The sequence below is a fragment of the Sesamum indicum genome, linkage group LG2, assembly GCF_000512975.1.
Source record: "Sesamum indicum cultivar Zhongzhi No. 13 linkage group LG2, S_indicum_v1.0, whole genome shotgun sequence".
Taxonomy (NCBI): Eukaryota; Viridiplantae; Streptophyta; class Magnoliopsida; order Lamiales; family Pedaliaceae; genus Sesamum; species Sesamum indicum.
The window spans coordinates 9,403,514-9,418,805 of NC_026146.1; the positions used below are offsets into that span (position 1 = coordinate 9,403,514).

The 15,292-nt window shown below is 34.7% G+C and overlaps 1 protein-coding gene across 1 annotated transcript; it reads right to left on the reverse strand.

Moving 5' to 3' along the window:
- LOC105155881 (protein SUPPRESSOR OF MAX2 1) lies at positions 6,204-10,922 on the reverse strand. Its single transcript, XM_011071865.2, has 3 exons — positions 9,107-10,922; positions 8,277-8,571; positions 6,204-8,192 (listed from the first exon to the last, which is right to left on the reverse strand). Exons 1-3 carry the CDS (start codon positions 10,327-10,329, stop codon positions 6,591-6,593), a joined length of 3,120 nt encoding a protein of 1,039 aa, XP_011070167.1. The 5' UTR covers positions 10,330-10,922; the 3' UTR covers positions 6,204-6,590.

The following is a 15,292-nucleotide window of genomic DNA, read 5'->3' on the forward strand; positions in this document are numbered from 1 at the left end:
TTGTACTGAATAATTTTTTTTGGAGTGTCCGTACATTATAGATTAGTATAATGTACATCAGGGGGTATTTAGGTAATCTTTTGCAATTGTATAAACGGTAAACGTATAGTTACAATTACAACACCGAGGGTTATGATTGTGATTTTTCTTCAACTGATTTGTTTCTCCATTATATGGCTTAAAATTAGAGTTCTTCAGATAAATTAACTGAATTACTGGTTATGATAAATCATGAAAATAGTAAAAACGTTGATCAATATTAATAAGAGAGCAATTGTTGAAATACATATCATTTCACCCCTAAATTCTTCATATGCAAACCATGTAACTAACCCTAAAATCAACAAAGTGCATATGCATACATCGACGTACTTACGTGTGATGATAATTTCTTCATTGTGATGTAAGAATTTCATCAAAGTCATCATGCATGAGAGAGAGAGATTTTCATACGCATATATAATTTCTTTCTCCTCGAAACTTTCTTTGACTATTTGCAGAAACGCGTATTTATTAATTTCTTGTGTTCTTACTGCTAACTACCTTAATAATTACGACACATGAAACGAAGTCAAGTATGAATTCTGTCACATCTGGACGATGCTATCAAAATTTTCACAAGAACTTTCCTCCTTGCCTGAATAATAATTCTACGTGTTACCCTGCGCCCAGATGAGTTCAAGAAAACAACAAAAATAGCAGGCTCGTACGCGTGTACCCTTAATATATACTAACATACATATATATATATATATGTATATATTAAACCAAAAGTATTCATATTCATAAATGATGATTAATGATACCGATGTAATAAAAATTTTTATAATGCCAAAAATACCCTACAATTAATAAAATATTTAGCTTATTCAACTTTTCAAATTTACATTAACTGATAATTAGCTTTCTTTACTTTTTTTCTTTTTTCAATGTAATGTATTGAGTTATCTATTTTACTCTTATTTATAATATCTTTAAAAATATGAAAGATTATTTATTATAAGTAGGAACGGCATGTCAAAAGAATTAATATGAAATAAAAAAATGCTAAAACTCCTCTTTTGTGTTTGTTTAGGTTGAAAATAAAATAGAATTTTCAAAAAAAATAACTTTATTTTTCCGTTTGATTCGAAAGTATTCCCAATCCGGACCAACCTTATGATGTTAACTTTATCTCATTATGCATGTACGAGTTTTGGATGTAATGATGCAGAACGATCAGTTCTCTGTTTATTGAAGAGTCTATATTTAATTATTTGATACAAGAATAAAAATAAGTATTATGCGAGCAAATACTATGGGTCTATAATGCATGGATACAGATACGACGACACGAAAAATATAGAAAAATTAGGACACTATATGAAATTGACATAGCTATATAATATATATTGTTATTATATATATTCTTAATTTCTCATAAAATTAAAATATACAATATGAAAAATATCAAGATAAAATAAAAAATAAGCATGTCCTACATCTATATTTTTAACCAAATGTGACTTAAAAAATATATATAATCAGTTTATTTAAAAAGTACGCATTAAAAATATGTAATATTTAAATTAATTAAACCATCATGACCATCTCCTAAATTTTTAGTAATTTCTTCTCCAAAACTTTTAGTTGGGATGAGTAAGTTAATTTTTTTTAGTTTTTATTAGTCAAAACTTTTTTTTCTAAAAAAAAAATAGCTCAAAACCTTTTGAAATTATAAAAATATTCAAAACGTGTACAAAATGTATTAGACCCACCTCTAAAACACGTCAGACACGCATGTCTTTTTTTTTTTTTTTTAAATTTTTGGACACACGAACCACATGTCCGAACAGTGTCAGTGTCCGGCACATGTCCGACACTGTATCAAGTAATTTTTTAAGTATCCATATATTATAGCTATGGGCTGATCATGGTGGGTTGTATGTCATAGACCAATTATGATTTTTCTTTTAACCCAAAATACGAATTAATATGAGCTATTTAAGAGTAATTTCAAGAACTTTTAGGTATACACTTATTGGATAAACCATTTATATTTTTAGTATATTCTGAAAATCTTAGTCTTATGAGAATTACAATTTTAGTCCATATATTACTATAGAAAAAAAATACAAACAACCCCAGTGATATTACAAACGAGCAAATTACCCTCTTATGAAAAATAAAATAGCAATTTATTCCTTATATTTTTTAAAATGAAGCAATTTACCTCCTTAGACAAGAGTTAATTAAATTGCTTGATTTGAAAAGGTACAAAGGGACAAATTGCTATTTTTTTTTCATAGAATATAATCCACTCATTTATACTATTACAGAAGGATAAATTGTATTAAATTCTATTACTATAATATATATATAATCTGACAATCACAGATACCAAAATATTTAAATTTGTCAATTCCGTGTGCCCACAAATGAAAAGATATGTATATGTTATGTAAGTGGAGTGGGACAATGTGAAACTAAAGTAAGCATTAAGAGGGCCTAATAAATGAGCACACATGCATGGTTTAGGCGTCAAAGGGCCATCCCATGCACCATCCATCCATCATCAACCAATTTGTGACTCACGACCGCAACATCTTTGTCTTCTTCCTAGTTTGTTTCTAGTTGTGTCTACATTCAATGGAAGATATGTCCCTTTTAGGGAAAGCTCTTTTTCTTGCAACCTTCAATACTGTTGGGGGAGGGAATTGTAGTGTGTGTTTTTGTGTGGTGACTTCATTCTTGACTCTTGAAAGAGCCAACGGCCCTCAACAAGAGGGCATTAAAGAGGCCGGTTGTCTACTAGCTAAATATATCGTGTCGGCTGATATCATCGAATAGAAAGGAAAAGAGGAAGAAGAAGAAGTTGCCAAATTGGTTGTCGGGTGTCGAAATGGCCGAGATAGAACCCCTTTTTTTGTGGCTCGTGGTTTTTTCCTGTCTCGAAAGTAATTCGATTAATGAAGACATGAATTGGGACAGTCCGTTTGGTCTGAATCTGATCTTGAATATGATAATCATGTTGCGTCGATATAACGTGAGTCATACTCGAATCAGAGCTGAACGCCGAGCGCAGCCCAAATAAACAATAAAGCTAGAGTGTGTTGTGTGGCGTGCTCGGCGTGTGATGGAGTTGAAGTTTAATAGTTTTTTTGTACCATATGATATAGTTAATTTGTGGGGATCAATCCATTAATTATTGAAAAGTGAAGAAAGGTGGAACAATGATTTGCTTTGATATTTCTTCCACATGGGATTAATTCTCTTAATTAAATAATTAAGCCCTCTTAAAATGGAAAAAACTTTGACTTATACTCTACGCGTTTTTGCCCTTTTCCGTATTACTTTTCCTTTATTGGTAAAACCAATTCTTGGTGTAAAAAAAAAAAACAAAAACATCAATTGCTTTTATTCTTTAACACGCATGCTACCATTTGTAGTGCTCAACTTGCTTTTGTAAGGAATCAATGATGTCTTAATACAGTGATTGAAATTAATTTTAAAATTTCATAAATAAGTTTGAGATCTTGAATTCGAATTTTCATTAGGTATTTGTATTTATTTGTGTGTTTGTATCAATTTATGTGTGTTATTGTAATTTGTTTACGATCATATTGATAAACTGGTTGAATCGAGAGTTGCTGTAATTTTAATTTATTGTTCTTAATGTATTGTTGTATTGGTTGAATCGATGTAATATTAAAAAAATTTTGCTTATGTAAGTAGTTCATATTTAAATTTTATTAAATAAAAATAATAAAAAAAATGAATGTACCTATCGAAATCGATAAAAGGAATTAATTTCAAAAGTATGTAAGCAAAAATTTATTGATAAAGCCAATTGAATAAAGTGTTGGTTATTTTACGGGAAAAAAAATAAATATATTTGAAGGTATTTTAGTCTACACACGTTGAATCTCCCCACGAGTAAATAATATAGATTGATATTTTATCTATTTATAAAACACCATATTAATGTAATATTTCTTTAATAATACAAAATAGCAATCAATTAGAAAATAAATTTTTAATTCGAATTTACACTTATTATACAATATACAATTTTCGTTTTCACGCTTTCTTGAAAAACTGAGCGTAACTTCAAATATTGATGGTGCGCTCCGCGGTAGAGACTAATCCCTTAGCACGTTTTAAACTATAATTGTAAGTTTTCAACTTGAGAAACAGTCCGAAAAACAATTTTATTCACCAAAATGTCCAGGTTCTGTGGATAAAGCGCTCCAGCATTTCCCGACTTTGAAATTTAAAGTAAAGACGCTAAAGTCATCGTTGACTTGGGCATTAGGGTCACCCCAGTGAGATTTGTCAATCTCCACCGTTGATACATATACATATATATATATATATTGATGGGATGCTCAACTAATTATTGTAAACAATAATTCAAGAAAGAAAAAAAAATTATAATTTTAAAAGCTTCGCACATTAAGGACATAATGTCTGAGTACGTATATTCAATTAAACTGGTCTCACGCATGAACCACATACTTTTTTTTTACCATTTTAGTGTATTTTTGTCATTTTTATTTTCATTGCACGACATATTTAAAATTACAGAATAAATTTACGAAAATATATCCGTACGAAACTAAAGTTGTCACTCTCCCATACTTACGGGAATAAAATTGCAATTTTCTCGGAGAGGTAAATCGTTATTTATTTTTTCATAAGGGGTAATTTGTTCATTTGCGATATCACAGAGGGTTGCTTGCATTTTTTCCTATTATAAAGCGTTCGATAAAAAACGATACATATGTATAGAACATCTTTAAAACTTTAAAAATAAAAAGATATATCTTATAATATCTTTTGGAAAAGCTTTAATAAAATTTTGAAGTTAATAACGAAGTCGATCCAAACACTCCCTTAATATGAAAGATATTTTAGCATGCAGCAGGTAGAGTTAAAGCGTGCGACATGATCAAAGTTGTTGAAACAGCGACATCTTCATATGAAGTGGCGATCTACTTAATTATCTTGACGATTACTACTCCTCTCTGTGCTATTCTCACCACCTTACAAGATTCAAATCAAAAGTTGTCTGAATGAGTGGAGTTCAATTCATATGAAACACACACCCACGTACACATCAATCTACATCTATGCTTGTGTCTGTGTGATGTGCGTTGCGTACGTACACATAATTTTAAATATCATGTGGGTTGGGAATCGTTAGGACTTCCAAGATAATTCAACTGAGATATGAGAAAACAAACAGACGTTTAAGCTTGTTGGGAAATCTCCACTTGAGATCCTTCATGCTTAAGTTAGTTGAACGTGAGATCTAAGAGAAAGATCAAAAATATTCTCTCGAAAAATGATCTGTAAGGTCAGATGTTCGTACTTGTGTAGATTCACGTGTCGTGATTTTAGTCTTCCAGGTCTTAGGTAATCAATCGTACTTTGTGCTTGCAGGTGGTCGAGTCGGTCGATTGCACTGCTTCAAAATGTGTGAATTCTTGTCCTGTTCGGATATTTTGAGATTCTATTACGGATATTTTATCTTTTTAAAGCCTCTCTCCTGTTAGACCCTATTAAACACCTAATATAACATGAATTGTAATCATAGTTCAATTTATACTGTACTCACAGTCCAATAATAATATTTCATTTATTTTAGTACAAATAACAGTTATAAATTATTCGACTATTTCAATTAGCTATTTATTTATATGTTACGTAAAGAGATAAAATAAAAAAATTTATAACTTAAACACAAATTTTTAATTAAAATATATACATATACATCATGTGCATAGAATTTAAGTTATTAATTTTATGTACAAATTTGAATAAAAAAATAAAACACTGATTTAAATAAAAGAAATTCAATCCAAAAAATAATAATGTTAAAAAACTCCACGTAGAAACATTGGATTCACTAGAAATGGAGGGGTGAAATGGTAAAAGCACGTGAGAGTCTACGACACTGTTATGGTCCCCTTCACACTCGTAGTTCTCTTCTAAACTCGCATCCTTTTGGGGACGCGACACGTCGCACATGCAAAAACGTGACTTCCCGCAGAGGTTCTACGCCACAAGTGGGGCCCACTTTTTTCACCCAAAACAATCAAAGCAAAAAGTTCATTTTTGACCGTCAATCGTACGACCGTCTCTGAACCCCCCACCATCTTTTACCCACACTGAATCAAGAATCAGTCAGCACAAGTGGAAATTACCATAACACCCTCGCAGACAAGAACACCACTGAAATAAAAAAAACAGGGTCAACAGAGGAATGCCCTCATCTTTATTGATCATCATCATCATCTATTGAGTTCCATGTTGTAATAATAATAATAACAATTTAATAATACTAAACATTTATATGCTAGAAAAGAGAAAAAGGAATTAACAAATACTAAGGTAACAAAAACAAAAAAACAAGTGAGTGCTGTTGAAGATTCGTTAACCTGTCAACATCTCACTCTTAACGGTTGTCTTCTTTTATCTCTTTACTGTTTACCCTCCTCTCTCTTCCTTGACAGTCTAAAATCCTGCCAAATACTTGCAGTATTTACACAACCGCCCCCACAAAAACTGGAAATATCAGTTGTACCCCCACGAGCGACCGTCAATTCTCATACGAGGATGCTACTAGGCAACCAATCTGCATTGCCTGTGCTCTTGCCCCGGTTGCCGAAATCCGACTCTACCACTAGACGAACCACTGAGGTGCTCCGGTCACCAGTCGGGAGTTGTGTCTTTAGCTGATCGAAACTTGGGGTGAGAACGCTTTCTATCCATTCTTCTAGACTCGTCCGGTCGTGCCATAGCCCTCCTAAGATCTTGTCTAGGACATCATCTTCTACTTCTATCGTCAAATTTTCGTCTACGGCCATGGAGAATTTCACGGCTATCGTTTTCTTGATCTCGCGTCGAACGAAGGCAGACTCGACGGGCTTGAATAGTATCGAATCGTCGACATTGCTGACCAGCTCATGAGGCACCGATGCAATGGAGAAATGTCGGTTCACATGGCCAAGTTCATCCTCATGGTCTATGGTGAGGTCACTTGAATTGTGAGATCCATCTGTTTTATCATCCTCTGCGTAGGTTGCTGCAAGATTGAGGTCCAAAGAGAGGCCGGACCCGATTTCCTTTCTTGGCTTCAAGGACCTATCTTTGTCGTGCAACCAGTGTGCTCGTCGTTTGGCGCTTTTTTCTCTTACTATTAGTCCCAATTGCCAACTGCCGCCTGCTATAGAAGCGAGCTTGTTCTCATCCACGAAGTGACCGTCTCTTAAAGCTTCAGGATTAGTTGTAGACCAATCTCCAGTAACAACGAATATGGCATTACCAAGACCGACTTCACGACCATGAGAATCGGTAAACCTGCCTCTCTCGATTGCTCGTTTTATGTTCCCACGCACCAGCATATCCGCTTCATCAATGTCCTCGAGCATAATGACCGAAAATGGATTTCTTCGGACTGCCTCTGCAATACGATCGAGTGCTGTCTTACCACGGAAATTTGTATCTGATTCCTCATCATCCCTTCGTCTCCCGAGACATATCATTATTGGACTAGTCCCACATATCTGCTCAGCTAGCACTGATGCCATCTTCTTCTTCCCAATTCTATCTGGCCCCGTGAATAATAACCATATGTCGCCCCTTGATCCAGCACCACGGCGCTTTCCGTTGCCCAGTCTGCATTGTGTAATGGCTGAAGCCACTGCTGAGGCTGCTTCTGCCTGCCACCATGCTTTTTCCATGAGGCCCTTGAGGAGTTTCTTGTATGTATCAGCATCCAAAGCATTAGAAAATTTATCAAGCAACTTAGAGTGTGGTTCCGAAGAGATACAACCAAGGAAGTCTTTAGCCTGATCGCCTGTTGCTTTCTCAGGGATGCTATCTGGTCCTTTCCGGCCAAGGACCAGATCCGTCCTCACAGGGCTCGCGGGAGGGCTATTGGCACGGTCTGCCAGTTGGCTTGTAACTTGATTCGTGTTCAATTGTAAAGCTTCTCCAAGTGGTTTGCTCGTCTGCAACTTAGGCTGGAACGGCGGACGTGAGAGCAAGTTTGGGTTATACAAACTCATCATAGACAGAGCCGGCAGACCAGTTCTATCAGATCGAGCAGTCTGATGAAAGTTAGGGTGAAGATGCAAGCACGTATCTCTCCATTTCTTCTGCAACTCCTGAGTCTTCTGCTTGGAAAGCATTCCTTGATCCTTCCCCTGTAAAAACATGAGAAATATTAGCTTACCTGTAATTTCAATCAAAATTACTTGTTCCAAACCTTAAATTCAAAGGGCATGTACCTGTGTTTCATCTGTCGTCTTAGCATCAGCGCCATTCAGTTTGGCATTCTGCAACCACTGTGGCAGAGAAGGTCGAGTTGTTTCTTGTTTAGCTGCAGAAAATGACTTCTCAATGGCCGCGAGTTTTGCCAGCTCTTTCTCGTAATTCCCTGAACATTGAGGGCAGAAGGTCGATCTTTGAGCAGGATCTAAGTTTTCTGATACACGCCTTGTCAAAGAAGGCAGTGGAGCTGGAACAGCCCTCGAGGGATTCAAAGACTCCGCTGGACTGCTCAAAATTCTTTCATTTCCAAGCCTAATTACAAATACCACACACCAGAAGATCAATATAATAAAAATTTTGGACAAATGAAGAATAATTATGCACCATAATTCAAACTTTTACTATTGTCCAAAAAGGAAACCACAAACATATGACTCTAAACAATTTCAACCTGCTAATCAACCAAAATCACTTTTTCGGACATGAAAAGATACTATAAATCTTAATGAAGGATGAACAACAAGAAAAAAAGAATGTCGTTATCCGGCTATACATATTTCAACTTCTAAAACAAGCCAGTTCACAAAATTCATATTACTTTTCCCAATCTACAGATGAAACTACTGTGCTCAGGGAATAATTCATGACAGACACTAGATGAGCATTTTCAGATACCAAAGCACATCAGATATGCAATTCCATTTGAACTGTCAATTCAAATCCAACATGTAGCAAAAGACTCAATGAGTTCATGTAGCATAAGCAGATTAAACACCAGGGCTTAAAGGACCAGATACACTGTAGCTAATTCAAGCACCATCTTCATAAATTGGACTCAAGAATATACCTTGGGAACATCCCCGGAAGAGGCGATCTCGAAGCAATAGGCACAGCCTGCAGATCCCAATCATTTTCCATGGTGGAATGATAAACCTGGCACCTCAAGTAAGTCTCGCAAGTTGCAGTCCCAATAAACCAAAGTTTATTACTGCTCTCATTAGTACCGTCTCCGCCACCGAATCTTGCCAATAACCTCGTCATTTCCACCACCGCCGCCCTCCCGTTCTCTGAAACCACCGGCTGCTTCTGTTGCTGCTGCACGGCCCCCCCCCCCAGCCACTTCAAATCACCCAAATCAAGAATCACCCCTCCACTCCTAATCCTACTCTCAATTGCGCCCCCTAATTCCATAATTTTCGCCGCTATCTGATTCTTATCTGATAAAAGTCCCTTCTCCAAAGTTAAAACTTGAACATTCTTGAAAATTCCATCATTTCCCAATTCCTTGTTCTCTACCTTCCTGAAGAATTCCTTCACCAGAGCCTCAGGCTCTGAATCACCTACCAAAACAGGGTTCCTTTTCTTGCTTCTCACCATTATCTCCAATAACTTCTTCACTTCCTCACCCTTCTGATTACCAATCTGGGCTGCAGCCCCCTGCTGCAACCGCGGATTTAAATACGCATTTCGATTGGCTGATGGGATAATCGGAGACGGATTCTGTGCCAGCGGCGTTGTTAATTGGCCTGGAGTAGAGAGCATTCTTGGCCCAATTCCTCCGAAATTCGCTCCAAAACTCACATTCCCACCGGCAATATGATGCTGCTGATGGGCATGTGTGTTGGAGTTATTCAACGACTGCTCGATGGTGGCTTTTACAGCTGGGCTAGAAAAGCTGGCTTCCCTCATCACGCGGCTGACGCTAGGATCGTCGAGGATGGAAATAATCAGCTGCTCAAGCTCCACTTTTACGGCGAGCAGCGGTTGCTGTTGCTGTTCAGGGCAGCCGCGCCGTTGATGGGCTTGAGCCCGCTTGAGGGCTGCCATGAGGGCATTTGAGATCGGCGGCTCCCTCCCTGGTCCCCCCCCGAGCCGGCCGCTGGAATTGGGGTGGGAGCGGATACAAGCCTGCCTCAAGAATCCCGACGGCGACGCCAACAGCGTCGCCGCCACGTGTAGCGGCGTTGTTTGGCCGTGGTTCCGGCGACTTGCCTCCGCTATGGACTGGTTCAAAACGCTGGCAGCCTCCGGTGTTAGAGTCTGCTGAATAGTACTCAATCCTGCTCTCATATTCCCCTTCTTCCTCAGAATCAATGATTGATTTCAAATTTCAAGGGCAGACGAATCCAGAGAAAGCCCAGAATTTCCCGTAATTACAAGCAACTGGGAATCTTGAAAATTGCTCGGGAACACTCAAAAATCCAAACTTCAATGGACGAACAATGCTTTTGAGGTAAAAGAAGCAGACCCTCCTAACTCCAAAGGCAGGAAATTGAAATCTGAACCCAAACAAAAACACTTGAGAGAATCTTGATGGTGTAGAATCAGATTGTGGTGTTGGTTTTGAGTTTCTATATAGGATCTCTCTAATCTATCCTCTGCTAATGGTTTTCTTTCCTCCCCTATGTATTATAAGGTCAGTTTTTCAATATGTAAGACTAAAAAAGCTGTGTGAGAAATTCAACGCGAAAAGGAAAGATCAGACCACCTCCTTCACACAAACACCCCCTCTCCCCTCCTCCTTTTCTCTCTCTAAAAACCAGTCTCCCTCTCTCTCTCTCTCTCTCTAAGAAGTTGATGATATGAGCAGTGAACGAACACATACACAAACCTCCGTCTCTTTCTCATTCAATACACCAAGAAATATCCCTCCCTCAACTCCCACATGAACACATAAAACAAATTGTGAAAAACAAATGGTGATGCCATAATAACCTTTATTATTTTCTAATTTCACCTTTTCCCTGTTCCTGAGGATGACATAATAATAATCACAAGAAAATAATAAAAATGAACCCAGAAATTCTTTTTTAAATATAATTTTCTAAATTAAAAATAACAGCATAAAAATCCAAGAGGGGTTATTAGTTTAAGCAGGAGGTGTCAGAGTGAGAGTGCATGCAGGCTTTCTTATCTTGTTTTTCCAAATGGGATTAAAAAGAGAGTAAGAAGAATAAGGAATTTATGGAAAACAGGGACATGAAAGTACTTTCAGTTGCAAAGATTTCTGCAAAATTAAAAAAAAAAAAGAACATATGTTTCTTTTCTTATTTTTTTATATTTAATCTAATTTTATTTTGTCAGCACATATAATATATTATGCTCTTTGCGCGCCAATAATAAGTCATGAGTTCGAGTCTCATAAAGAAAGTCGGGTATTAAAGTTCTCATAAAAATGATAAATCCAAACAAGAACAGTTTGTAACTATCAGGGTTTGGTCGAAATCTACAAATATATATGTCGTATTAAATATCTATTGTAAAAAAATATTTGATGTAATTGACACGTATATGATTGAAAATATAAAATAAAATATTAACTAAACTGAAATAAAAAAATACAATGATGCTAGGGGAAGTGGGCTGCCCTACTTTTGAGTGTAATCTTGTTTTAGGAGTAATTAATTAGGGTTCTTGATTTGTTAATTGGGTAATTAAAGAATTAGGAGTATATGCTCTTGCAAGATTAAAGTAATGGCCAATTTTTTTAAAAAATGGAGATAATGGAAAGGTGAGGAAAGAAAGATAAAAGAACCTTTTTGGGGGGGAGATGAGGAGATTCATGAGTAGTAAACATTACTTTATTTTCTCTCTCTCTCATTTCTCTCTCTACACACAGCCATGACAATGGATTGACCCCCTTTTTAGCCTTCATCTTGTTTTGTATTTAGTTCCCATCTATCATTGACGAGGTGGAATCCCACATGCGCCGAGCCGCGCGTGTTTGCTACGCGCTTTAGGGCGTGTTTGGCATCGTGTGTTTCGAACGGTTCAATTCTGGAGTAAGATTCAATTTGACCTGAGGAGATTGCATAAAGATTAATTTCAAAAATATAATGAAGAAACTAAAATATTATTTATAATCAGACTCTTCTTCTCTTACATGTAAATTTTCTATAGTTTGAAAAATTAAATCTAAAATTTTTTATGTTTGCTTCCATATAACAAATAGGTCCCTCCGTTAGTTAAAATTTACTGAGTTTCTTGATATTAATAAAATAAATAAATAAAAAGTGACTTATTACTAACTATTGCAAATCAAATAAATTTTTATTTTAATTAAACTACCCTTATAACGCTGAAAATATACCTCATCACATGTATTAATGTGAAGAGATATATAAGAATAATTTGATCATAAAAAATTTTATTTGACCTGCAATAAATCAGTAATAAATCAATCGAGGGTAAATATAGATTTTTATCTTTTTTTTATTAATATCAGCAAATTCGGTGAATTGTGACTAATTAAGGGACTTATTTTGTTCGATGGAAGTAAATTTCAAAAGGGATTATATGTAATTTTTCAAACCACAGACTAATTTACATATATACACATCAAACTTTAGGAAAAAAGAGTATAATTATCCCTATTATTAATAAACACAATAGATAATAGACAATGTTTCACTTGTATAATTCAATAGTGTACATTATATGATTATATGAAGAAATATCTTTCACAAGTAATTAAATGAAGATACATTAATTAGTATACATTAAAGTCAAAATTGTGTAGTGTGTAAAATTATTATGGAACTATATATTGATTTGATGTGTGAAACTATAAATGAAATTGACTTTGGTGTTGTTCATATTAAAATTTTAAAGTTATAGCTTTGATGGCAAGAACTACTTGGTTTTTAAAAATTGACCTATTTTAGCATTTTAATTTCAAGATAAGGTTTTGTAGCCATCAACTAGTTGTGCTCAAGATAATTTTGATAATTATAACTAGTTTTAGATGCTATGTAAAATAAATAAATTATAAAAAAATAGTTATAAATATGATATTAATTGCGCGTCTTAATTTATCATCACCTAACTCTTAACGTATAAATTTAAAATGCGTCGAGCAGAATACGTCACGTAACCGATTTAGGTACAACTTAATATTATTTTTATTTGGTGAATTTATGTCGTTCTTGTTCTCATCCCGCGCTCTCCTGATCCTAGTGCATTGTTACAAGAACAAGTACAATCTCGGATCTTTTTTTAAATCTTTTTTACAGATACTGATGCAGCGCAAATTTGAATTGCGAGACGGATTTCAGCTCTACTGAATCAAAAGTAGCATAGACACAATCGAATCAGCCCCTATTCTCGATACGAAGGATTTTACTGTTGAAGGGCCAGTCGATGATTTGGGCTCTGATCGATCATGATGGTATTTCTCGATCCGTTTTTTGGCGAAAATTTCTTTTATATCCATGAATCTATAATCCATTCACCGCTAAATACTATTTTTTTTTTCAAAAATGGAAAAATCAAAATATGCAACAAAATGAAAATATTGCAAGATTCAAATTATCCAATTATTTAAGAATCTTGGCATAAATTTCTTTCCAAAAATACAACATCTTCTTCCTTTATTATGGACTTACTTTTATCTCGTCCTCATTTCCTAATAATTTCTTGCCACTCATTTGGATAAATATCTAAGTAAATTGCAAATCATCTACTAAAAATATGATAATATCATAAAATAAATTAATTATACGATCATATTATATATTTCTAATTTAACGATCAAACAATCAATTTAATTTCACACCACGCGCACCCAATTAATAACATAATATAAATATTATCCTCGACAAATTTTCTTTTCTTTTTATAGTAAATCAATAAATTATATCGTTAATTTTCATCATCTTCAATTAAGATATCAATATCAAATTAATATTTATAACCAAACAATAATCAATATTACAATAAATCAACAATAATTATGAAAAAGGATAATTACTACCTTCTCCTAAGGTTTTGTAAAATTACACGTACACTCCTATAGTTTCAAAAATTGATAATACATATGAGGAGGCATATATATTCACATTTACGAAAGTATTTTGATTAAAACATTATTTATTTGACCTACACTAAGTGAATAATAAGTCAATTTGAGATAAATATAAATTTTTCATTAAATATTTTTGCTAATATCAGCAAATTCGATGATATTTTACTAACACAAGAGTCTATTTATAAGACAGAAGCAAACATAAAAAATATTAAATATAATTTTTAGTCGTAAAAAGTCTGCACTTAAATTCACCAAACCTCAAGAAAAAAAAAGTACAATTATCTCTTACTAAACCAAACCAAAATCCATACGTTGATGAAATTCAAATCAAAATTTTCCATGACTCCAAATATGCGCGTAATGATAACACGCGCCACGATATAGTGTAAGGGAGAGATTTGAACAATTATTAATAAGTCGTGTTTGCCTTTAAACCGATTTTTCTACTTTTCACACGGAAGTAAGAGTAGCGACTGTTGGGAAAGGGAATTCCCACCTTAGCACTGCACGGCTACCACCCTTTTCATACTTACTCTTCCTCTCTTCTTTACTTTCCATTTGTGCCCTTTTAGTGCATTTATAAAGGCAACATACTTTGGTAAATATTTTGGCCTAACCCTATCTATCTTTTGTACTACACTAACACTACCCTACCTATTACTCTATTTATATACATATATGATATTAAAATCAAAAGTTTGCCATGTATGTGGGCCTCTCACCTATATATTCAATGTCACTTTAATTCTTTTTATATTATGTGAATTATTGAATTTAATTAGCTATCGTTATACATAGTTTTTCGGATATGAATTCCGTATTTGATGGTTAATTTGCAGTATTGATTCTGTCTTACTAGCTAATTTTGTATTTGATTGTTTCGTGTTGGGCGTTTAGAGGCTTTTTGTGGTTTTATGACTCTTTAAATTCTTGAATTAAAGGTGATAAAATATGTTATTCTGGTCGAGGTCGAGGGTAGTCTTGCGGCCTCGATGGAGTAACCTAGTTGTCGTTTGGAATCTGTATCACGAGATGATTTCTCCATTATCATTGATCTAGACTAGTGATGGGTTGGACTGCAACATAGGAGTAACCCTTTAGCTGAAATTTTCAAATAACTACATCAGAACCAAGTTTTAGGTACATGGAAAAGCTAAACCTCGAGGTTACTAATGCATACTTTTCGAATGAGGAACAACTAGTATTAATAGGGGCGAAATGTTTTGA